This window comes from Eurosta solidaginis, chromosome 5, assembly GCF_040869045.1.
Source record: "Eurosta solidaginis isolate ZX-2024a chromosome 5, ASM4086904v1, whole genome shotgun sequence".
Taxonomy (NCBI): domain Eukaryota; kingdom Metazoa; phylum Arthropoda; class Insecta; order Diptera; family Tephritidae; genus Eurosta; species Eurosta solidaginis.
Window position 1 is genome coordinate 230,581,675 of NC_090323.1, and position 27,116 is coordinate 230,608,790.

Consider the following 27,116-nt stretch of genomic DNA (forward strand, 5'->3'; position numbering starts at 1 on the left):
TGAATTTAGTAGCACTAATTTTATGGGTAGCAATTTCAGAGGTGTATTTAAAGGTTGTCGCTTAGCAGTCCATAAAAAGTTTAAGCGTAAACGTATATAGACGTGAAAAAAAAACACATCTATTATGTGCCCAAAATGTAGCATGGACTTTTGCTTTTGCATTCACTGTTGATTTTAGTGAGTGACAAGCGAAAGCAAACGATCGTGACCGCACATCGTTAGTGGCTGTCTGAAAATACGAACTCCAATTGCACAATGTGCAACTTTTGGCCGGCTCTGTTATAGAGTATGCACACGATGAGTCTGAGTAAAGATTCAATTTCAATGTGATAGTGAAAATATTTTAGTATCTGTTTCACCGATATGACTCCGGGTGACTCGTGAAAATACACACAAGTTTGCTTTCGACGGGGAGTCAATACGTTCATAGACGACTCGCGAGTCATACTCACCATGTGTAGACTCTATTACAAATTATGAAAAGAATTAGAGCCGTTTTCTCGACAAAGCTTTAAGGTTTATCTGTCTATAAAAATATTTTTTGTGAAAATAATTTGTGCTTATAAGGCTTTAAAACTTCATATAACAGCTCTTAAAATTTAACTCTAATAATTGGCAGTCACTGCGAGCCAGTACAGTGTAATTTCCTCACTCTAATTCTTCTTTATCTAATTCCATTTCAGGTCGCTACTGGTATGGTGCTTTGTACGTTCATCTCAGCGCCGGTTATGTTCATTTCAGCCAAAATGATATCGTTAACAAATTTAAATCCTGTGAATTATATACATGAGCTGGATATATTTTCATTCGATATAAGCGTTGCTGGTGTTGCTGCATGTGCATGGGTTTTGTTATTGTTAATTCTAACAAAACGTTTCAAGCGTATGCCTCATCGTGCTACATTTTGCTTGGTACTTTCACAGTTAATGTGCTGTTTGGCTGTGATAATTTGGGCACAATTGGATCACATGGGCAAATGGGTATTATATGTACAATTCTTTCTTTTCAATATGGGCACCTTTAGCAGCCGCCTATGGACAGCTGTATTGGCTATATCGCTTCTCTTTCTACAATGTCGTAGCTTATGTTTTGTATTGAAGATATGGCCTTATATGGTAAGTTGCAAAACTGTGGTTTTTAAAGATCTGGGCGGATTATATACAATTATTGTATTACAACCAAACTTCTTGTGAAAAGAAAAATTTGTCGGACAAATTTATTTGTATAACAAGATTTGTATTTTTGAGAAACGGGAGCCAGGTCTGTAATAATTAAGTATATGTATATACTTTGTAAGCGTAGTTATTTTTTTTTCTTGAAAGGATTTGAAGAAGCTCGGCTTTCTTTTGTCAAAAAAAGTACTTTAAGTACTACTACTACAAGTACTAAGTACTTGTAAGTACTTGATAACCACATGTTATCTTATATGTACTTCTACTTTCAAATTAAAAGGGCAATTGCTGCGATACTTGTACTTTTTATACTCAGCTGAGCAGAGTTTACAGAGTATATTAATTTCGTTCGCATAACGGTAATCCATAACGGCATAAACTAATCGATATAGATATAGACTTCTATATATCAAAATGATCTGGGCGAAAAAAGAAATTCTTTTAGCCATGTCCGTCCGTCTGTAAACACGATAACTTGAGTAAATTTTGAGCTATCTTGATGAAATTTGGTATGTACGTTCCTAGGCACTTCATCTTAAAATGAACGAAATCGGACTATAACCACGCCCATTTTTTCGATATCGAAAATTTCGAAAAACCGAAAAAGTGCGATAATTCATTACCAAAGACGGATAAAGCGATGAAACTTGGTAGCTGGGTTGACCTTCTGACGCAGAATAGAAAATTAGTAAAATTTTGGACAATGGGCATGGCAACGCCCATTTTTAAAGGAAGGTAATTTAAAAGTTTTGCAAGCTGTAATTTGGCAGTCGTTGAAGATATCATGACAAAATTTGGCAGGAGCGTTACTGCTATTACTATATGTGTGCTAAATAAAAATTAGCAAAATCAGATGACGAACGCCCACTTTATAAAAAAAAAAATTTAAGTAAAATTTTAACAAAAAATTGAATATCTTGTGTCGTGTAAGTAAATTATGTCAATATACAACTCCAGTAATGATATGGTGCAACAAAATACAAAAATAAAAGAAAATTTCAAAATAGGCATGGCTCCGCCCTTCTTCTTTTAATTCGTCTAGAATACTATAAGTCGAACAAAAATTTACCAATCCTTGTGAAATTTGGTAAGGGTATAGCTTCTATGACGATAACTCTTTTCTTTGAAAATGGGCGAAATCGATTGAAGTCACGCGCAGTTTTTAGACATACTCGACCATCTGTCCTTCCGCTCGGCCATTAACACGATAACTTGAGGAAAAATCCATATATATTTACTAAGCTTAGTTCATGTACTTATCTGAACTCATTTTATCTTGGTATTAAAAATGGTTGAAATCCGACTATGACCACGCCCACTTTTTCGACATCGAAAATTTCGAAAAATTAAAAAAATGCCATAATTCTATACCAAATACGATAAAAGGGATGAAACATGGTGATTGCATTGGTTTTTTGACGTAAATCTAACTTTGGCAAAATCTTTGTAAAATGGGTGTGATACCTACCATATTAAGTAGAAGAAAATGAAAAAGTTCTGCAGGGCGAAATCAAAAGCCCTTGGAATCATGGCAGGAATACTGTCCGTGGTATTACATATATAAATAAATTAGCGGTACCCGACAGATGATGTTCTGGGTCACCCTGGTCCACAATTTGGTCGATATATTGAAAACGCCTTCATATATACAACTAAGGGCCACTCCCCATATCGTACAAACACATTATAGAGTTACCCCTGGCCCACTTTTATGGCGATATATCGAAAAGGCGTCCACCTATAGAACTATGCCCACTCCCTTTTAAAATACTCTTTAATACCTTCCATTTGATACGCATTCCAGGGTTACCCTAGGTTCATTTTCCTACATGGTGATTTTCCCTTATTTTGTCTCCAAAGCTCTCAGCTGAGTATGTAATGTTCGGTTACACCCGAACTTAGCCTTCCTTACTTGTTATGCATCACTTAAGTGCATACTCAATACCTTACAGGTCTGTTTAAGATAAGGCAGATCTACAGTTTTGGTGGTGGAGAATATTACGCAAAATAGGTTATGTAAGGTTGAACTGGCCGGTCAATGAGGATAACATTGACTGAATGAGTTCATATTGTTACCAAAAAGGTTACTCACCGACTAAACTGAAAAATCCCATCAGCAACAATCTTGGCAAATGCTAGAGGCTCTCTAGGACCTATGCTAATAGCTGCTTCTGTCTAGATCTGATAGCTGTTTTCGTGATTAACCAAATATTTAAATATATTTAAATAGATGTTTATAATTTTATTTTTGTTTATTTTTGAGTTTAGAATTTTAATGCTAAAAAGAATTTTCTGTTTTTGAAGTTATTCAAAAAATTTTAAGTTAACACGAAAACTCAATTAAAAATTATTTTAAAAATTAAACGTCATATTGGATTTTTTTAGTTTAAATTTTGTTCGGAATTTGAATTATGATTTTGATTAAAGTTGCATGGGGGTATACATTTAAGAGCGTTATTCTTAATATTTTTGTGATACCCACAAATATTTGTTTGTGAATTAAAATTACGATTGTTTGAAAAATTTCTGGATCTTGAAAAATTTAGATCTATTTCTATCTTTAGATCTTGAACGGATTTGTAATTAATTAATATCATTAGAAATTTTATTTAAATTTTGAAAAATAGCCGTGGTTAATTCAGTTAAATTTTTAACGCATTGCTCTAAAATATTATTATTTATACTTGAGACTACAGGAGATTTGGAAGCATGAGGTTTGTTGATTAGATCAAAAAGTTTGTCAGCTAAAATAATTACTTCATCTTTATTTTGATTGTGACTAGAAGTTAAATGGATTTGTATTTCTTGTGGCAATTTACGAATCCATAATTTGAAAAGTAATTCTTGACTTACAATGGAGTCAGTACCTATAAGTGATTTCATAAATCTGAATAATTCAGATGGTGAACGATGACCAAGTTCAGTTTTTGAAAATAATTGTTCTAATCGTTTTTCTTCGCTAAGAAAAAATCTTTCACATAAAATTTTTTTGGTTGTATCATATTTATTGAAAAGGGGAGGAGGGTTAATAACGTCAAACATTTCAGAAATAGTATCTCGTTGAAGGGTAACTAGAACATTTTGAAATTTTAAATTATCATCAGGGATATTATTAATTTCAAATTGTCCTTCAACAAATAAAAACCAGGCATCGGGAGATTCTTGCCAAAATTGTGGTAATTTAATAGATTTAGTAGAAGAAACATTTGTAGTTATTTTGTGTTGAAGTATCTTGTGTTATATTAGAGATGTTGTTTTGTGTTGTATTAATGTTAGAATTTTGAGTTGTTTGTGAGTCATTGTGTTATTTGTATAGTTATTATTTTGATTTTCCGAATTTGTAAAATTACGAGTTCGTGTTGGTGAACGTAGAACCATATAAAAAAAAATTTAAATGAAACATTTGAAAATTAGAAAATATTTAAGAATTTTTTTGGAAAGGGAGTTAACAATTTAAATAAAATATTTATTTTTATATAAAAAAAAAATTAAGTAAATTTAAATAATTTATATAAAATTGTTAAAATATAACAATAATCTTAAAATAAATTTGAAAATTTAAAAGGTTTAAAATTTTAATTTAAATTATAATTGAAAAATTTTTAATTTAATATTAAAATAAAAATTATACTTATATAAAATTCAATTTAATAAATAAATATTAAAATTATAAAAGAAGTTGATTGATGATTGTTGAAAAATGTCTTGAAATTAATTTTTTTAATTTTATTTATTTATTATTACGACTGTTTAGGCCTAAAACTTAAACTACTAAGTACAATTCATTATTATATCACTTATTTCTATTGAATATTCTGTTGGAATGCCATGTGATTCCGATCAGCATATTTACTGGCGTGACAAACGAACGAGTCTGGGAGCCAGTCATTTATCCAATTCATCCAATCCTCCAGTGCTCCCAGCTTAAGGCAACAAAATTTGGAACTTATATTTTTCAATTATATTTGTATTTTAAGCTGTCGGAATGTATTGGTCTCCGATCAACACAGCTAAACATGTTTTTGGATGTTGGAAATTGAAAAAACCGTGTACCCAATCACGCCTCAACTTTGTTTAGTGAAGACGCTGTCGGAATGCATGAAGATTCCGATCAGCACAGCTCAAAATATAATGGGAGGTTGAAAAGGACGTGTTTCCAATCCCCCCTGCTCCAACTTTTGTTTGACTTTATTTTGGTTACACATCATATAATTTTATTGTTATATTAATGCTGTCGGAACGCGAGTGATTCCGATCAGCAACAGTAAATATAGGCTGAAAATACTGAATTCCAGCGAAATTAGTTGTTGGAACTGTCTGAAGTTACAGGCGGCGACTGATTATCTTTTCCTTAGGGCCGGGTGCATCGTATTTTGCTGCTACCAATATTACCATGCCCTTTTCGCGCTCCAGTATCGGTATATCATTTAAAAAAATAAAAAAAAAAACTTTATCTTATTGGAAGGGTTTTACAATGCTCCAATAAACTTTTTTTTAAAAGTATTGAAGTTATTACTACTTTTTATGTGATTAGGAAGTTCATTGAAATGTTTCAGGCCCTTATAAAATATATTTTGCTTGTCCACTTCTGTTTTGAAAAGAGGTAATCTAAAATTATTGTTTTCTCTGATTACGTATGAATGTGCATCATTTACATATATAAGCTTTTCGCTGACTGAGGTATGTTGGTAATTTACCGTGCTTAATATTATTGTATTGTTTGATGTCGCAATGGTTTTAAAATATGCAATGGCTTTGTTGTTTTCTTCATAAATCTCTTCATTTTCATGATGTGTTCATTTTAAATCTGTTCTTGTGTGTATTGCGTGCACAATTGTTGTAGTAGCTTTTGTTGTTGTGGCTTGGATAACCCAATCGTTGCTTTTATGTTGTATTATGTTGTAAATGTTTTTTTATTTTTAGAGTTCTTTATTAATTAACAAATCGTAGACAAATTTTATTTTGTATTTATATTGCATAAAATGCATAGCATGTTTACTAGTAAGCTGTTATAAGCACTTCATGTTTTTAATTTGTTTTTCCACACCTGTAATTTTTTTTTTTTTGTTTTACGTTTCGTATATACAATTAACAGCGACTGTACAGAATGTTGCTTATTAATTGAAGTATATTTAAGGGCGTCATTCTCTATTACGAAACGAACGTTCGTTTCGCCTCAGAGATGAAACGCTAGTGTATTTGCACTATGTTAAATGATGGCAACATTTCATTTGATAACTGATTTTGCCTTCCGATTTGAAATTAGCTAAGAAAGGAAAAGTCCGAACGAAAATGATAGAGCATACCATTGCTATAGGAATTCGTTTGGTGGCAAATCGTTCGTCTGAGCTATCGTTCGCAATACAGAATGAAGCCCTAAGTTTCATTTCATTTTTTCTAATGAACAATTTGTTTTGTCTTTGTATAGTTAGAATAATGATTGTTTAATGTTGAATATATACAAATTTTCCTTGAATTTGTAAACATTTAAAGGTGTAGCGCACTTCTAAGCATTCTTATTACTTGTACTGCTTCCGGTCCACAAATGTATTAGGAACACAAGCACAGATATATTACATGCACAAGAATTTCAATAGTGTCATTTATTTAACAATTTTCGATAACTTTTCTTTGATTAAGTTAACTAGGTTTTAAAATTCGTAATTGTAGGTCCGTTGGTAGAATCGCCAATATATTTGGTGGTTAACCAAATATTTAAATATTTATTTTTTAAAAATATTATGTTATTTATTTGATGTTTATAATTTTATTTTTGTTTATTTTTGAGTTTAGAATTTTAATACTAAAAAGAATTTTCTTTTTTTGAAGTTATTCAAAAAATTTTAAGTTAACACGAAAACTCAATTAAAAAGTATTTTAAAAATTAAAGTAAAGAGTACAAAGTAGTTAACACTATAGCTGTGGTACTCTTAATAGCTATAGTCTTAGCCTGCTCGGTCGTTTCCTCCTCCAACACGCACTTTCTACATCTGCTATCACTGACAAATTTAAAAGCATGTGACACCAAAAGGCAGTTTTCAGTCAGAATACATGTCATGAGCCTACATTCAATGATAGGTAACTTTGTTAGTCTGATGTTGTAAGACTTGCAAATGATCTTCGACACTTTGCAGCCCCGTGCTGGGTTCCACGCCGTTCCTGTTTGTATGATCATGTGCAGGTCTCGCCTTCTGTAAACGTATATTTCTCTCTATCAGGACTCTCTAGGGATTACTTATGCTCTAACACACTTTCTGATGTTGTGCTATGAGAGATTGTTGCCTTAATTGTGCTTGGTTGTCATAAAAAAAATGTACACGGATGCAGCTAAAGCTATTTTCCTCCAGTGTTTCTATGGCTTTAGCCACGAAAAATAGTTCTGTCATTTGAGAGCCCATGTGACAACCTTCCACCTCTATTGGGGCTCTAAGAGACCGATCGAAGCGCAGTTAGCGAACTATTAGTCTGTTTGTCCAATATTTGATAACTCTATACTACTATGGCGATATCCATAACCCAGCGGGTCAGGGGGTTAGAATATACCCGCGGTAGGTATGCCTGTCGTAAGAGGCGACTAAAATACCGGATTGGCCTGAAGGTTTAATGTGGCCATATAAATCGTTCCCGAGATGGTCGGGCCAGCTCCTTAATGATGCTGTGTTACCGGAGCGTACCGGATCTGTAAACGGCAAAGGACCATCACATCGATCACTCCCTAAACATTCGGGGAGCAACCGTATCGCTACAACAACAACAACAACATGGCGATATCCATCTGGTTAGGACTGTATATACATATTTTTAAAAACCCTCCATGATCGCCTGAGAGACGTTGGTGAAAGCAACAGCAACGTTTAAGAGCTCTCGAAGCGTATTCTATATATTTCAAGACTTTTTCTTTGTTTATAAACCTCTATATGCATGGATGTGTCTACCGACTTGCCTTGGTTGCACCTACGCACGTAGTGATGTGGAAAACAGTTTTTCAACCATTTTGGACTTTATATATTTTAAGCCATTCCGCGATCGCTCTACTCGAGATTTGTAGTATGGCAGAGCATATTCCATCTGGGCCCGGTGGCGGCGATTTAATCTTAGAAAAGTCTTGAGGGAAATGTGTGTCTAGGAGCGCTTCAGCGGGCTCTTGACTTTACTTCTTCCTTTATTGGTCCCTGGCCTATATCTCCTATAGTAAGGACTAACCACGAAATATCTTTAAATAATACCATCAACGCTTATTTTTAACTTAAAAAAGTTTAAGCCTCAGTTTTTATACTCAGCGTGCTTTGCACACAGAGTATATTAACTTTGATTGGATAACGGTTGATTGTACAGGTAATTTGGCAGAGAGGTTGCCTTTACCATAAGAATGCTTTGAAGAAAAATTAACGAAATCGGTTAAGGACCACGGCCACTTTTATATAAAAGATTTTTAAAAGGATCGTGGACGAAAAAAATAGGTTATAGCTTTATATCAATGGTGTTTCATTCCCCAAGTGGATTTATAACAATAAATAGGAAAAACTTCAAATTTTAAAAAATGGGCGTGGCACCGCCCCTTTTATGACTAAGCAATTTTCTATGTTTCGGGAGCCATAGCTCGAAGAAAAATTAACGGATCGTAATAAAATTGGGTACACATATTTTCCTTATAGCAGAAAATATTTCTAGTAAAAATGGACGGGGTCAGTTAAAGACTACGGCAACTTAGATATAAAACAAGTTTAAAAGGGTCGTAGTCTAGAATAATAAGCTATAACTTAGCAAAAAATAGTTTTGAATCAATGATATTTCACTTACCAAGTTTCATTGTAAGAGGAAATGGGGAGGCATTTCTTTTTAAAACGGGCGGTGCCACGTGTTATGCAGAAAAGTAATTTATCTGAAATGAAATGTATAATTGAAGCTCACGCTGAGTATATAATGTTCGGTTACACCCGATCTTAGACCCCTTTACTTGTTGTTTATGGGTTGTTGTTGTTGCTGCTGTAGCACTAAAGACACCCCGACCATTAAGGTACTAGCCCGGCCATCTGGGGAATGATTCCATATGACCACATTGAATCTAATAGGTCATACTCTTGCACAGTCTCATAGTTATTGGCTAGAACTTAACACATTTTTCTTACCCACAGCTCGCTTTTGCATGGGGGGTACCAGCCATCATCTCAGGACTGTTGGTGGCATTAGACACCAGCATAATATCGCCAAACAAACACAATCCTTGCTTCCAATATGGCACTGCGCAGGCAGCAGTTAACGTATTCATGCTTGTTATGTGCTTTTTTGGTAAGTACCACATTTTTTATGTTTCCGTTTATAAACTATAAGTTATTTAATGATGAAATAACTGCATTTGACATGTTACGATCAGTTTTACAAAGCGCTTGCGGCTTTCTGCTGTCCAACATTTCTGTTGTTAGCGCAAGTTATGTCGCTAGATTCAGCTGTCTCATGTTGGTAGCCGAATTTTTTGCCTGCAAGTTCTATGTAAACCTTTATAGTGATGTTTGTAAAGTTTTCAATCTGATAATCTAAATGCTAGCATGAACTCATATCAGTTATGGCCATTATTTAATATTATATTATTGTTTTTTTTTTTTACAGTTACTGTTGGCTGCTTAGTGATGCATCAACGTTACAAGAAACGATATGAACGATACCTAACATATGCACGTGAGTTATCCAATCCTGATTCTGGTAAGAAATTCTAAATAGTTTTTTTTTTAATTTATAATTTCTAACTCACGTCTCTGTTTCCAATTTAAGATCCCGCTGATTTGCAATCCACTATTTCTACTGCGAATTTGCTCACAAATACCAATGGCAACGTTTCAAATCAAAGGCGTCGTTACGCATCTTATTCTTCGTCAGACGATGAGGATATTATATCTACCGCTGATAATAGCGCAACTACAATAGGTGAGGGCTGTACTAATATTAATGGCAATTGCTGCTCAACCGATACTACCACGAGTCCGACAACTACAACAGTTGTTGTAGATATTGAAGACTTACTGGAACGTCGAAAATCGGCAGCTAACTCAGGTACAAATGGTGAGGTCAGACATAGAAGCATTGATGCTGCAACAACACCATCGACTGATCAATTTGAGCATAAGTAAGTTTAACGAAGATATACACTCAGCATGAAAGAACAAGATCCCCATGGTAGCAGGTTTTGGTGTTCTTAATGCTGTTTCATGTTCATACGATGAGTCAAAATTTACATCTTACCGATATGTTTGGTTCGAATGCATCTAATAAAAAGTCATAAGAAGCAATCTTTGCGCGGAATTGTATACACATCGTCTACGACAAAAATTTTGTAAATTGAAAATGGGCTGCTAAACGAATGTATAAATTCTCAATACAATCTTTGAATGTTGCTGTTTAAGTGGCTTAGGCAAGATGCACACGAGGCGTAGCTTCATAGACGCGTACAAGATATGACATGTAGTTAGCTACGATTTCTCTACGCCTCAAGATCTGCACACGAAGCTATTTCGAGCGTCGCTACAAAAAGCAAACAATTATTGAAAAAAATAAGAAATTAAATTTCTTCAAGTATATCCGTCCCCGAAACCAAAGGAAAATAGGTATTAAAAGTTGGTTGCATCCCCGCGCCTTTGTAAATTATGAAAGACAACTTGCACCACCGCGGACTAGAGAAAAAAGTGATTTCTGGGTTCCAACACTTTTTAGCCTTTTAATCGCTTCAACAATGTCTAACCAAGGTTTTATGGTGTTGAATACTCTTTTTCGCTTTGGTAATGTACCTTTCACGCACTTTTATTAACTAAAATAACATTTTCTAACTAATTACACAAATTTGCATACAAAAAAAATGTAAACATACATCTTGTTCTTCCTTTTTTTCAAGAGTACGTACGCTCAGCGACCAACATTGCTGTACGCTTAGCTACATGAAGCTTTCATGCTTTGTCGCTTTCATGCAGCTTACGCCTCGTGTGCAGCTCTACATTCAAGTACACGTGTTCGACATCTAAGCGTACAGATTTCGCCTGCAGCGTCTAATACGCGTCTATGGCGCGTAGCCTCGTGTGCACCTTGCCTTAACTATGAACATTTTTCGTTCGTTTGTTTCATTAGCCATTGAGTGTGCTTGTAATTCTCAACTGGTTAGTGAAATACTCTAAAGACTGGTTAGTGAAATACTCTAATGGCTCAACCCGCAGGCAATGCCTTAGAGCCCCCAGTGCTCGCACCCAATAAATACATAAAAGGTGTAACAGGTACATACCGGCCTGCCTCTAAAAAATAATAACATAACATACAGTCCACAAAAATAACAATATAATATAATTAAATAAAAAAAACAAAAATCCTGTTCGCCCGCCGCATCACCAAAGCTTAGACAGTTGCATTAGAGTGAATCTCCTTCCTCACTCATGCTCCTCAATAAGAACAGGTTCCTTTGTAGGGCCCATTGCTTACTGTATCTGACAGCTTTTACAATTTCCCATACGAAAGAATGTTCACAGCTCTATCTTTATTATATAAACCTCTATATTTATGCGAAATAAATTTGTCTCGCATCGCAATACAGAGTAAGGATCCAGGCTCATTAAACATCTTTCCTAATCAACAGATTGGAGTGGACAATAGATGTGTATATAAAGTCGATATGAACGAAAACCGGTTCTCATCAAGTGTCTTATCTTATTCCTATATTGGATTCGCAGTCAACTGAGGCTGGGCAGGGGAGCCCGTACGGGCGCTTTGGTGTTCTCTGCGGAAGCTACCCTGCAGTAGACACGGCGTTGTTGTTATTGTTGTTGTAGCGATAAGGTTACCCCCCGAAGGCTTTGGGGAGTGTTATCGATGTGATGGTCCTTTGCCGGATACAGATCCGGTACGCTCCGGGAACACAGCACCATTAAGGTGCTAGCTCGACCATCTCGGGAACGATTTATATGGCCACATTAAACCTTCAGACCATCCCTCCCTCCCTACCCCCAAGTTTCATGAGGAGCTTGGGGTCGCCAGAGCCTCGTCTGTTAGTGAAACAGGATTCGCCGCGGATAGGTGAGGTTGACAATTGGGTTTGGAGAAGCTATATATTGCGCTGGCAACCTGAAAGGTTGCGCTACACAGCCCCTTGAATCTGGTATTTTAGTCGCCTCTTACGACAGGAATACTTGCCGCGGGTATATTCTAAGCCCCTAACTCGCTGGGGGATACGGCTCTCTAACAATGTTTACTGCTGTGATTCATTGTGGCATTCCACTGCAGGCTAATAACACATCAAATATCGCATTGTAAAGTAAATTAACACATTCTTTTTTATGTTTTTTTTTTGTTTTCAATTCACAGCAACCGTGGTATACGTTCAAGTATTTGTAGTTCCGGCTTCAACTGTGCGTCCAGATCTTCGCGTCAGGATTGCCAATCTATTGTTGAACGTTACAAAGATGAATCACACCGTGACCTCGAACCATTGGAATATCCCAGTGATGCTGATGAGCATCAAACTTTAAAGCATACAGTTTTGTTAATTTTGTTGTTGTGCTCAATGTTTGTGGTATGTTAAATTAATATTTTATTTTAATTTTATGACCACTAAATTAATTATTGTATTATAGGGTTTGTCGGTGTCCATCTGGACGCTGGTGATGGATGGCATGTCTGGTATTTATTTGGAGTTGAGTTTTCTCGATGCTTTCCTAAATTTCGGTCAAAGTTTAATTGTTTTGGGTGTATTTATCACTGACACGAGTGAATTGCTTATTCCATTAGTAAAAATATGGCGCAAGTTATGGTATGTGATATATGAACTAATTAAAATAAAAGAAAAAACTTTTTCATTTTTTAATACATATCTCTATTCAATGAAGGTACGGCGCAAATGTCCTAACCCTGCCACTTTGGTCGAGTCTTAGTACAGAAACTAAACATATATGTGAACAATTCCGCAATCATCACTTAGAGAACTGCAAGAAAGATATCGCCAAAGATCGAAGGTTGGTATGAATAAATTAACTGAATAACTTTATTATCTTTTTTGTTGTTAAAAATTTCTTTTGCCAATTCTATGGCAGGTTGAGTTAGGATGAACTGGTCGGTCCGTGACGACCTCACATAAACTGAATATGTCTAAGTGTTGCCAGAAGTTTGCTCGACAAGCTAAGCCCTATTAAAAGCCAGAACTTTTGCTGTTTCCTCTTGACAAATACTAGAAGCTTTCTAGAACCATTTTGAACAGCCACGTCGATAGCACTACGCTACCGACTGTCCTACACCCCAAAATTTTGGATGTGTCGTTTGATCAGGATCTACATTTTGGTGAGCATGCAGCCGCAATTGTACCGAAAATCCAGAGCCCTAATAAAATCCTCAAATCTCTTGCTGGCAGTACTTGGGGAAAAGACAATGAAACGCTCATTACCACTTAGAAAGCAATTGGCGTGCCGATTGCATGCTACGCGTCCCCTATATGGTCGCCAAGCCTAAAAACTACTCACTGGAAGAAGCTACAGGCCTGCCAAAATACTGCTCTTAGAACCGCCACGGGCTGTCTTCTTATGTCCCCAGAACACCATCTACATAATGAGAATACTCCCCATCAGAGAGAGAAATGAGATGCTAACCAAACACTTCCTGTTGAATACCTAGAAACCTGCCTTTATGCCAGGAATCGCCCGGTGAATCCAGTACTCAAAGAACAATACCCAAAACTTGCGGAAGAGGAACGCACACTCCCCAGGGAAACGCGAGTCACTCTAGCTCAACTTCGATCTGGATACTGTAACAGGTTAAACTCTTACCTATCCAGAATCAACCCCGGCATACAAATTGTATGCTCTGCTTGCAGTCTGTCCCCAAATGACACCAACCATATCTTTAATTGTAATGTGGAACCAACGCCTCTAACACCCCTCTCATTATGGTCCACCCCTGTTGAAACAGCAAGTTTCCTTGGACTGCCGTTAGAGGTATTGATGACAATTGGAGCTGCATAACTGCTTAAAGATGGAGTCTTAGTCCGAGAAGCACAGGATATGTGTCAGAACGTGCTCTATCGTTTTCTCCTGCACGCATTTTATGTGAGAATGAGCGTACTTTAATATTTTCTTGAATGCCGGTTTGTTGGAAGTAGAGACTTTTTATTTAAGAAACTTTCATTACATATGAATATGATTCTCCTTATCCGAGCTTAAGGCCCAAAAATCAGATTAATATTTTTCACACGATTATTTAGTAGTAGTACGACCACATGAAACCTGCAAGGCCAGCCCGCCCTCCCACCATCTACATCCGTGATCAACCTGGGGTCGCCAGAGCCTTAAAGTAATAGCATTCGCCACGGGTAAGTGAGGTCAACAATTGGGTTGCAGAAGCTTTATTTTGCGCTAGCAACACCTTGAAAGGGTTGCGCTACACAACCCCTTGAATCAATTTCGCATTTTAGTTGCCTCTCATGTCCGGCATACCTGCCGCGGAAATATTCTAAGCTCCCTGACTCGCTGGGAGAGCATTTTTTTTGTGATCATCGGTGATTCACTGTCACCTAACGAGTTAAATATTGTACTGAAATCTAAAGCGGTTCGTTTTTGGTAGGCAACTACTAAAACAGATGGTTACCCGGTTCAAAGCCGGTGCACGTTCTTGATTATACATTTTCCATTGGAATCGATTTTTAAGTAACTTCTCATTGAGTTACAAACGTGAAACTTCACACATAGATTAGAACACCGCGACAATGCAACAAAAGGAAAAAATCCGTTAGGTGGCGCACGGATCGAAATGATTATATAAGAATTTGAAAATTTTCAAACCAGCTTTTAGTAACTTCTCGATGAGCTACATACTTGAAATTTCAAACTTAACTGAATTAAGGTCGATGACAGCCGATGACACGATACAAAAAGATTCGCTAGGGGGTGCACGGGATGAGATATTTAGAAAAATCAAACGGAACGGAGGGAATTTTGGGATTGATTATACTCAGTTGAGCAGAGCTCACAGAATATATTAACTTTGATTGGATAACGGTTGGTTGTACAGGTATAGAGGAATCGAAATAGATATAGACTTCCATATATCAAAATCATCACTATCGAAAAAAAATTTGATTGAGTCATGTCCGTCCGTCCGTCCGTCCGTCCGTTAACACGATAACTTGAGTAAATTTTGAGGTATCTTGATGAAATTTGGTATGTAGGTTCCTGGGCACTCATCTCAGATCGCTATTTAAAATGAAAGATATCGGACTACAACCACGCCCACTTTCGATATCGAAAATTTCGAAAAATCTAAAATGTGCGATAATTCATTACCAAAGACGGATAAAGCGATGAAACTTGGTAGGTGAGTTGAACTTATGACGCAGAATAGAAAATTTGTAAAACTTAGGACAATGGGCGTGGAACCGCCCACTTTTAAAAGAAGGTAATTTAGAAGTTTTGCAATCTGTAATTTGCCAGTCGTTGAAGATATCAGGATGAAATTTGGCAGGAACGTTACTGCTATTTCTATATGTATGCTTAATAAAAATTAGCCAAATCGGAGAACGACCACGCCCACTTAAAAAAAATTTTTTTTAAGTCAAATTTAAAAAAAAAGTTAATATCTTTACAGTATATAAGTAAATTATGTCAACATTCATCTCCAGTAATAATATGGTGCAACAAAATACAAAAATAACAGAAATTTTCAAAATGGGTGTGGATCCGCCCTTTTTCATTTAATTTGTCTAGGATACTTTTAATGCCACAGGTCGAACAAAAATTTACCAATCCTTGTGAAATTTGGTAGGGGCTTAGATTCTAGGACGATAACGAGTTTCTGTGAAAAAGGGCGAAATCGGTTGAAGCCACGCCCAGTTTTTGTACACAGTCGACCGTCTGTCCTTTCGCTCGGCCGATAACACGATAACTTGAGCAAAAATCGATATATCTTTACTAAACTCAGTTCACGTAATTACCTGAACTCACTTTGTATTGGTATAAAAAATGGCCGAAATCCGCCTATGACCACGCCCACTTTTCCACCAAATTCCATAATTCTATACCAAATACGAAAAAAGGGATGAAACATGGTAATTGGATTGGTTTATTGACCCAAAATATAACTTTAGAAAAAACCTTTCTAAAATGGGTGTGGCACCTTCCATATTAAGTAAAATAAAATGAAAAAGTTCTGCAGGGCGAGATCAAAAGCCCTTGGAATCTTGGCAGGAATACTGTTCGTGGTATTACATATATAAAAGAATTAGTGGTACCCTACAGATGATGGTCTGGGTCACCCTGGTCCTCATTTTGGTCGATATCTCGAAAACGCTTTCACATATACAACTACCACCACTCCCTTTTAAACCCCTCATCAATACCTTTAATTTGATACCCATATCTTACAAACACATTATAGAGTCACCCCTGGTCCACCTTTATGGCGATATCTCGAAAGGCGTCCACCTATAGAACTAAGGCCCACTCCCTTTTAAAATACTCATTATCACCTTTCGTTTGATACCCATATCGTACAAACAAATTCTAGATTCACCCCTGGTCCACCTTTATGGCGATATCTCGAAAAGGCGTCCACCTATAGAACTAAGGCCCACTCCCTTTTAAAATACTCATTAACACCTTTCATTTGATACCTATATCGTACAAACAAATTCTAGAGTCACCTCTGGTCCACCTTTATGGAGATATCTCGAAAAGGCGTCCACCCATAGAACTAAGGCCCGCTCCCTTTTAAAATACTCATTAACACCTTTCATTTGATACCCATATTGTACAAACAAATTCTAGAGTCACCCCTGGTCCACCTTTATGGCGATATCTAGAAAAGGCGTCCACCTATAGAACTAAGGCCCACTCCCTTTTAAAATACTCATTAACATCTTTCATTTGATACCCATATTGTACAAACGTTTCTAGAGTCACCTCTGGTCCACCTTTATGGCGATATCTCGAAAAGGCGTCCATCCATAGAACTAAGGCCCACTCCCTTTTAAAATACTCATTAACACCTTTCGTTTGATACCCATATTGTACAAACGCATTCTAGAGTCACCCCTGGTCCACCTTTATGGCCATATCTCGAAAAGGCGTCCACCTATAGAACTAAGGCCCACTCCCTTTTAAAATACTCATTAACACCTTCCATTTGATACCCATATTGTACAAACGTTTCTAGAGTCACCCCTGGTCCACCTTTTTGGCGATATCTCGAAAAGGCGTCCACCCATAGAACTAAGGCCCACTCCCTTTTAAAATACTCATTAACACCTTTCGTTTGATACCCATATTGTACAAACGCATTCTAGAGTCACCCCTGGTCCACCTTTATGGCGATATCTCGAAAAGGCGTCCACCTATAGAACTAAGGCCCACTCCCTTTTAAAATACTCATTAACACCTTTCATTTGATACCCATATTGTACAAACAAATTCTAGAGTCAGCCCGGTTGTTGTTGTTGTTGTAGCAATGCTTCGCCCCACCTAACAACCGCGACCAATCACAAATTGTCATCAATATCCTCTAACAGGAGCTGCTGGGAGAATGACAATTTGTGGGAGGGACGCAACAAATTAAATGGGGTTACACTGAAATGACAGTCCTTGGTCGGGAAAAATCCCGAGTCGCTCCGGTACATAGAACCGACTGCCTTGGGAAGCGTAGAGTCAGCCCTGGTCCCCCTTTATGGCGATATCCCTAAATGGCGTCCACCTATAGAACCATGGCCCTCTTAAAATACTCTTTAATACCATCCATTTGATACACATGTCATACAAACACATTCCAGGGTTACCCTAGCTTCATTTTCCTACATGGTTATTTTCCCTTACTTTGTCTCCATAGCTCTCAACTGACTATGTAATGTTCGGTTACACCCGAACTTAGCTTTCCTTACTTGTTTTTAGGTAACTTCTCATTGAGCTACAAGCGTTAAACTTAAAAAATAGGTTAAGACACCGAGAAAATGAAAGAAAAGGAGAAAAAAATAAATAAAAATTTTAAGCATTCCTTTATATAAATAGACAAAATCAGCGAAAAATGTGTCCTTATATAAAGACATATTCTTGCTAAACTTGAGTTTTAAATTTTGTCATAGAAATTGCAAAAATATTTATGAGATGTATAATTATTTGATTTTTATTTATTACTTTCTCATGTTTTTCCCTATAACCATCAGGTGGCGTATCCGCGTCTATCGTAAAGTATTTTACGGTACTGAATTTGTAGATTGGCTAATCGAGGTGGGTTTGTCCAAGGATCGACTGGAAGCTATACAATATGCCAGACATTTGGTGGATGGGCGTGTTTTACGTCACATAAACAATGTTTATCATTTTGAAGACAAACAGCTATTATATAATTTCTGTGAACGTATATAAAGTACGAAGCTAAACTAAAAAGGAAGATAAATAATATGTACAAATGTATATATGAATGGAAAAAATTCCTATCTAATTGTATCTATGCAGTACAATTAGTGTTGAATAGTTATGTAAGCGTACAAGTTTATTAGGGAAAGACATGGTGCTGTGATGCGTGTCAAACATTTTAGTTTTGTTTAATTTTATTAAAAATTTCTTTTAAATAAATTTGTAAATTATTTTAAAAAGTTACTGGCGTAAGCAGCCATTTACGTGATTAACTTTATTAATAGTATTTAATGTATTCCGACTTAAGTGCAAATAACTAAATGATTTGTAATTTCAATTTAAAATTAAGTAGCTCCATTTGTGCGTCTGTGCGTAATGACATATAATTTAATATAACTAGTCGTTCTAGTTTTTAAATTGTTGCGCTCTATATATGAATTCATAATAATGAATGTGTGTAAGTATTTATAACTCAGGTCTCAAAACAAATTATAAAATCAATAAATTTTGCTAAAATTTATTTTAACTATTAAAGCTGAAATTGTCACTCAAGCGCTTAAAATGGCGAATTTGATCACCCTATATAAACGCCCTACTTCATCAAACAAATGAAAAATGTTCTATATAATAATTTGTTTAAAGCATACCCTATTTGAGAATTTGATAAGAAATTGAATTAGGAAAAAAAAAAAATCGGCGATAAGACAATCATTCTTCCTCCGATTTCTGAGGCAAGGCGCTTTTAAAAACAAAATGGTGACAATTTCTGAGATAGTGCGTTTTCGAACTGGCAACCAATATGGGCTGATATTGAACTCAAGTATACAATCTTTATATATGGGGTATTCCATCCAATTTCGACCAATTTTGAACCCGACCCCTTTAGAATTGGCTGAAAGTTTTTCTTCTTTTTCTAGCTTACGAAAGACGTTTTTCAGAATTTTTTCAAAATGCTATAACTTTTTCAAAAATTGACCGTTTGGTATCTTTTTTTTTTAAATTTGTTTTTAAATGTACTTTTCGGAAAAAATACAAAAGAAATTTTAAAGTTTTTTTTCCAATTAAATAAAAAAAAAAAATCGGCCCACTCCGGGATTAGTGGAGTTGATTACAGAATTGATTGAAGTTTTTTATGAGAAAAAAAAAACAAAAAAATGGCGAAATTCAAAAAATCTCGAAAAACTGAAAAATTACAAAAAAAAAACTTTAAACATTTTTTTGTATTTTTTCCGAAAAGTACACTTAAAAACAAATTTAAAAAAAAAAAGATCCCAAACGGTCAATTTTTGAAAAAGTTATAGCATTTTGAAAACAAAAACGGTGTTTTTTTTAAAATTCATAACGATTTGAGTTGGATGAAAAAATTTTAAAAAATTCTGAAAAACGTCTTTCGTAAGCTAGAAAAAGAAGACAAACTTTCAGCCAATTCTAAAGGGGTCGGGTTCAAAATTGGTCGAAATGGGATGGAATACCCCATATAAAAATCACGTGTCACTTTGTTTGTCCGCGATGGACTCCTAAACTACTGAACCGATTTCAATCAAATTCGCACACTGTGTGCAGTTTGATCCAACTCAAAAGATGGGATAGCGTTTCTGTGAAGTATCTTTCCGGAAAGTGGACCAGGGACCGATCTATTCCAATAAATTCTATTCACCGTTCGATTTGCCTGAAATTTGGTATATAGGTAGCCCTTTGCCTAGATTAGTATTTACGAAACTTTTTTTCCGGGAGGTCCGCGACCGATCTTTTTGAACAAATGCTGTTCTTGGTTCGATTTACTTGAAATTGGGCATATAGGTAGCCCTTTGCCTAGATGAGTATTTATGACACTTTTTTTTCGGGAAATGGAGCAGGGATCGACTGGGACTGGAAATGGAAAAGGGCTGGGACTGCGACTGAGACTGGGACTGGGACATGGGCCCAGGGCTGTGACTGCCACTGAGATTGGGAGCAGCACTGAGACTGGGAATGAGGCCTGTCAAAGAAATCTTTGATAGGGGATTTTTCAAACTGAGGTTGCCTTGAGGAGTTTTCGAAAAGGCTCCCAGTTTCCCTCATTGGTACCACAATTGCACGCTTTAAGCGCTTTAAAATTTAAAATTTAGCTTTTGAGTAAATAAATTTTCGCAAAATTCATCAAATTTCATCGTTCAATTTACGATAAAGTTAACAATTTCTCCTTGCTGTAGTTTAATATTTTCTAAGATTTTTTTTAAGCGTATAAAATTCCCATAAAAATTTCGTATTAAAAATGTCTTGTCTTTTTGGCACTATCTTAAAGAAATTGCAATTACCTTTATTGATTTGTTAATTTGTTATGCAACGTAAACTGAACATTAAGGCGGCGTCGGGTGGAAAAAACACCAAGTTGGTATATAACACTGTGTTAAGACGCATGATGCAATAAGCCAGACAGGTGGAGTCAATATTACAAAATTGAGTCGCATTTGACAATACTCGCCCTACTGTTGTTGTTGTTGTTGTAGCGATAAGGACACTCCCTGAAGGCCTTGGGGAGTGTTATCGAGTTGATGGTCCTTTGCCGGATGCAGATCCGGTACGTTCCGGTACCAAGCCCGACCATCTCGGGAACGATTTGTTATGACCACATGCGATCTTCTAGGCCCTACCGCCGTCCCGCCCCCTAGATCCATGAGAAGTTCGGGGTCGGCAGAGCCTCGTCTGTTAATGAAACAGGATTCGCCACAGATATGTGAGGTTGACAATTGGGTTTAGAGAAGCTATGTTTTGCGCTGGCAACCCATTGAAAGGGCTGCGCTACACAAACCCCTTTGAATCCGGTATTTTATTCGCCTCTTACGACAGGCATACCTACCGCGGGTATATTCTAACCCTCTAACCCGCTGAGGCGACAATACTCGCCCTCATAATTTTAAGTGTTGCTTCTTGACATATCGGCAGCATTGATTTTTTCAGTATCATAAAGAGTATATTAAAGCCTTTCTAAAATATGAAGTTACGTGCCTGCGGTCTGCATTTCCTTTTGTGGGACAGCTTATATCCTTTTCCTGAGAGGTAGTGGAAAAGTTTTAGTCAACGGAACTGAATGGGTTGAATAGAATGAATTCAGGGTATCACATTATCCATTATTGAGTATGAGGGAGGCTTGTAAAAAAACTTCGGATTGACGTCATACTGTTCTAATACCCAACGTTTATTTATGTAAACCAAGCAAAGAGGTGGCTGGTGAAAAAATATGTATATAGCGGCAGAGGTTTTATAGCAACGATGCTTCAGCAAATAAGAACTTATAGATTTACCTGATGGCAAAAAAACTTTGGTTTATCAGAACTTTGTTTTAAACGTTTAGACAATAATGAAATACTCCCATCCGAATGAACAAACCCGACAGACATGGTTTTTACTTTCTCTGTCTATACACTTGCATCTCCGCCTCGCGTAGGTGAGGTTGACAATTGGTTTGCAAATACTCTGAAGCTATAAAGCTTTGAACTACGCTTATCCACTCCTTAAATACCAAGAATATGGATCATAAACAGAGGAGGGCATGAGCTTAGCATCTGCTAAGCCGCCATATACGTATACAAGGAGCGAAAGAAAAATTACTACTTCGTTGCAATCAACGACCAAACACATTTAGTTTCATTTCGACGTCCGTACAGTAAGGGAGTGTCGCACGCACTATTACCACACTGAACGGTCGAAAAATACGCACATTTGAATGAAAAATGTTTCAAGTTGGGTTGAAGTAATTTTTCTTAAAAACAGAAAACTTATGGGCAAAGGATTGGCCCCACTAAAGCTCGCTCTCTTTCAGCCGCGAATCAAGTTTGAACACGTTGTTAATTTTAAGTTGAAATATTACATGGTAAGAAACGGATGAATAAAATCAAATCAAATCATTTTTTCCTCACGGGTAAGAGTATTTGCGCTCCTATGGAATGAAGTGAAATGTCGACTTAAGCTTTACTTGCAAATTTAATTTATAATTTTTCCGCAAATTAAGCATTGTGGCATATCGGCACTATTTTCACTATTCAGTCTGAAACATTTTGCATTCATAAGTCTGTACATACATCCGTATTGTATGAGCAAACCATAGATGAATGGATTTGCAACTCTTTGTTTCGAGAGAGCGCTGTCAAAATGCACATTTTTTATAACATTTATCAATGATGCCACTCCAAACAAAAATTAATAGATCTGAAAATGGGGATTTTTGACATACATTTCGGCGATTATAGTTTCAATCATTTAATAAAATGATAGTCGTAAAATATTTATTTCCTTAAAGTTATTTTACAATAATACAACTAGTTAGAGTTAAATATAAACAAATCTAAGTAAAATTTACATTTCGATTAAATTAATTAGTCAAATATTGTAACGCATTTAACTCGCAGTGAAAACCATATATTCTTTTGAAATCGCAGTAAATCGGACCTATGATATAATAGTTAACATTATTTAATGGATAGGGCTTATCCTACATGTCTGGCGTTCCAGGTTCTGTGATCAAAATGGACTGGTTGCATCGGAAGTTCATATTTACAAAACCTATTTTTAGTGATAACTTTTGAATGGAAAATAATATTTACCCTCCGCCTTCGAGCTAATAATACTTACACTAAAACAAGTATTTTAATCCTTTTTTCCATAATTTTTGAACGCTATTCTACAGTTGTAGGTCAAACTAAAGTTTACCAAAATTTTTGGCACGTTTTTCGTTTTGGTTGGCACATTTTTTGTTCTGGCACCCGCTTCAGCTGGCGCGAGGGATTTATCTGTGATTGTTGCCAGCAACAACTAGAAGATAAATCCCTCGTGAGAGCGAAAATATGAGAGCGTAAGCAAAAGATTCGTATCAATCTAATCTATGGAGCAAACACTGTACCAACGGTGCGTGTGATACGTCAAAGATGACTTGATACGAAACATTTGTTTACACTCTCATTTTTTCCGCTCTCACGAGGGATTTATCTGAAATTTGTGTTGGCAACAATCACACATAAATCCTTCGCGCCAGCTGAAGCGGGTGCCAGAACAAAAAATGTGCCAGCTAAGACGAAAAACGGGTCAAAAATTTCGGTAAACTTTACTTTGACCTACAACTGTAGAAATGCCTTCAAAAATTATGGGAAAAAAGATAAAAATACTTGTATCAGTGTAAATATTATTAGTTCGAAGTCGGAGGGTAAATATTATTTCCCATTCAAAAGTTATCACTAAAACTAGTTTTTTTAAATATGAAGTCCCGATGCAACCAGTCCATTTTGATCACAGAACCTGGAACGTCAGACATGTAGGATAATCCCAATCCATTAAATGATGTTAACTATTATATTATAGATCCGATTTACTGAAATTTCAAAAGAATATTTGGTTTTCACTGTGAGTTAAATGCGTTACAATATTTGACTAATTAAATTAATCAAAATGTAAATTTTACTTGGATTTGTTTATATTTAACTCTAACTATTCCTATTATTGTAAAATAAGTTTAAAGAAATGAATATTTTCCGACTATTTTTTTATTAAATGATTGAAACTATAAAATCGCTGAAAAGTATGTCAAAAATCCCCAGATTCAGATCTAGTTGCAAATCCATTCATCTATGTGATACGTGCTTACAGCATAGATTAATGGATTTGCGACTCTTTGTTTTGAGAGAGCGCTGTCAAAATGCACATTTTTCTTAATGATGCCACTCCAAACAAAAATGAATAGACATGAATATGGGGATTTTTGACATACTTTTCAGCGATTTTATAGTTTCAATCATTTAATAAAATGATAGTCGAAAAATATTCATTTCTTTAAACTTATTTTACAATAATACGACTAGTTATAGTTAAATATAAACAAATCTAAATAAAATTTGCATTTTGATTAAATTAATTAGTTAAATATTGTAACGCATTTAACTCACAGTGAAAACCAAATATTCTTTTGAAATTTGAGTAAATCTGACCTAGGATATAATAGTTAATATCATTTAGTGGATAGGGCTTATCTTACATGTCTGACGTTCCAGGTTCTGTGATCAAAATGGACTGGTTGCATCGGGACTTCATATTTACAAAACCTGTTTTTAGTAATAACTTTCGAATGGGAAATAATATTTACCCTCCGGCTTCGAACTAATAATATTTCCACTGATACAAATATTTTTATCTTTTTTCCCATAATTTGTGAAGGCATTTCTACAGTTGTAGGTCAAAGTAAAGTTTACCGAAATTTTTGGCCCGTTTTTCGTTTTAGCTGGCACATTTTTTGTTCTGGCACTCGCTTCAGCTGGCGCGAGCGATTTATCTGTGATTGTTGCCAACACAAATTTCAGATATATCCCTCGTGAGAGCGAAAAAAAGTTAGAGAGTTTCGTATCAAGTCATCTTTGGCTTACAGTACAAGCGCTGAAATCAAACTAAATAAATATTTGATTCTGCATTCGTGCTCGCCGCGCGTTCGTGTATACTAACCCATTCTCAATTTGGTAATCGTGCACATGTAGTGGTGCCCACCGCTGATCATAAATATTACAAATTTAATGCTGGTGGCCGCTGTGGTGTAGTGGTAGCGTATTCCACCTACCACGCCGAAGAACTTGGGTTCACGCCTCGGGAAAAGCAACATTGAAAATTTAGAAACAAGTTTTTTCAATTAGAAAATAGTTTTGCTGATCGGGATCGCCTTAGGCTGTGATTTGACATACACTCCGAGTGTATTTCTGTCATTTCACGTTTTCTATGTGAAAACTCATCTGCAGATACCGTTCGGAGGCGACGTGAAACATGTAAGTCCCGTCTCCAGCGGGATAGGGAGCTTAGAATATAGACCATTAACATCTATAACACTCCACACAACCTTCCGGCAGTGTCCTTATCGTTACAACATCAACAGCCACAACATGTAGGTGAAGTCAAAAAAATAAATACAAAATAAATAGTTCCATGACACGAATTGGAGGAGAAGCTCGGCCAACAATTTCTTCCGACTTATTTTGTTTTGTTGATTTTCCGACAGGGTGGATAAATGATGTATATTGGAACGATTTTCCGTCATCCCTTGTCAAATTTGGTTTTGAGACGCACCAGAACAACAAACACACAAAGAAGGTCAAACGAATAAAATGACGGATTTTTACCGGCCCAGTCAGCCACACAAATCTATCAGTAAAAACCACCCTCGTTTCTGAATGAACACACAGCACATACACATAACTAAATATCCACAAGCACCAATTTTGACAATACCTGCTCGTGTACCTACGAACTATAAATACAGGACAAACGATAACAACAGATCAGAATGAAAATCGACACTGATGATGGCATAACGCCGAAACCGGTTTGTCTGAAAACCAAATTTGACAAGTGATGACGGAAAATCGTTCCAATATACATGAATTTCTTCGGAGGTTATCGCGCAATGTTCAGTAACACAAAAAAAAATTACAAAAAAACATATAACTATTTCTGATTTTACCTCGAGGATATATTCGCGCCTAGAATTTATGTCACAAAGATTATTAGCTCTCAATTCAAATATTATTTCACTGTGTAACTCTTAAGTATTTTTTTCTTTTGATTTCATTGTATAATTTATTAAATATTGAATTGTACTTGTATACGTTGTTATGCCAAATATCTATTGTAAATAAGGAAAAAATGTGTAGGCTAAGAAAGCGATATGTACATATATTAGAATTTGCGAAAGAAAATTTTATAGTTATGAAATTTATAAAAATACATTGCTTATTATAAGCATACATATATACATGACTACTAGGGTGGGTCAAATTTATTGTTGAAAAGGCACATCCATTTTCTGAATCTATGGGTCATACTGATTAATGTTGTCCATGGGACCATAGGTCTGAAATGAATTTCGAGCCTCCTTAATTTTGTTAGAAACTTTTATATTCCAATCCGAAAAGCGGCTCTCACAAACAAAATACATGAAAATAAATGTCAAGTTCGTATTCGGATTGGGATATAAAATTTTCTCGCAAAATTAGGGAGGCTCGAAATTCATTTCAGAGCTATGGTCCCATGGACAACATTACTCAGTATGACCCATAGATTCAGAAACTGGATGTGCACCTGAAGTTGTTTGTTTTCCCCCATTTTTCCCCATACAATTTTGACCCACCCTAATGTTTACACATATAAAATTATTGTGATGGCTTTTAAGCAATTTTTGTTTGTTTGTTCGTTAAGCGTTGCATTGGTTTTGAATATGCAAATGTATAAGCAAGCATAGTTTGTGTTTTATAAATGGCAAAAAAATTTTAAACATTGACATAATAGAGTAAACAATAAATAAATTTGCTATGGTCACAAAGATGCTTATAAAATGCACATACTGTTTTGTTTTTTTTCTAGATACTATCTAAAGGTAAGGTTCTTATGTTGTATGTGTATTACAAATAGAAAATTCTAAGCTCTAGCAATATGTGGTAGGAGTGGAAACGAGAAATCCCGCGTTTGACAAGGTCAGACGGTAAGCCATAAGACTACGAAAAGCCATTTCGACAAATATGTCTACTTTCGCCAGTAGCGAAGACGCTTGAGCCAGTATAAGCTCATTTAACTTGTT

At 35.9% G+C, this 27,116-nt stretch overlaps 1 protein-coding gene across 4 annotated transcripts in view; it reads left to right on the plus strand.

Moving 5' to 3' along the window:
• anchor (integral membrane protein GPR155 homolog anchor) overlaps positions 1-26,878 on the plus strand; it is a 116,550-nt gene extending 89,672 nt beyond the window's left edge. For 2 of the 4 annotated variants that reach the window (XM_067788768.1, XM_067788770.1), the window contains exons 6-13: positions 684-1,115; positions 9,308-9,461; positions 9,780-9,872; positions 9,942-10,293; positions 12,510-12,717; positions 12,779-12,954; positions 13,031-13,156; positions 18,340-26,878. In XM_067788768.1, coding sequence (XP_067644869.1) covers positions 684-1,115; positions 9,308-9,461; positions 9,780-9,872; positions 9,942-10,293; positions 12,510-12,717; positions 12,779-12,954; positions 13,031-13,156; positions 18,340-18,541 — 1,743 coding nt within the window. In that variant the 3' untranslated portion in view covers positions 18,542-26,878. The remainder of the gene's footprint in view (positions 1-683; positions 1,116-9,307; positions 9,462-9,779; positions 9,873-9,941; positions 10,294-12,509; positions 12,718-12,778; positions 12,955-13,030; positions 13,157-18,339) is intronic. The other 2 variants (XR_010953653.1, XM_067788769.1) reach the window with 2 other exon arrangements.
• Positions 26,879-27,116: the final 238 nt, after the last annotated feature.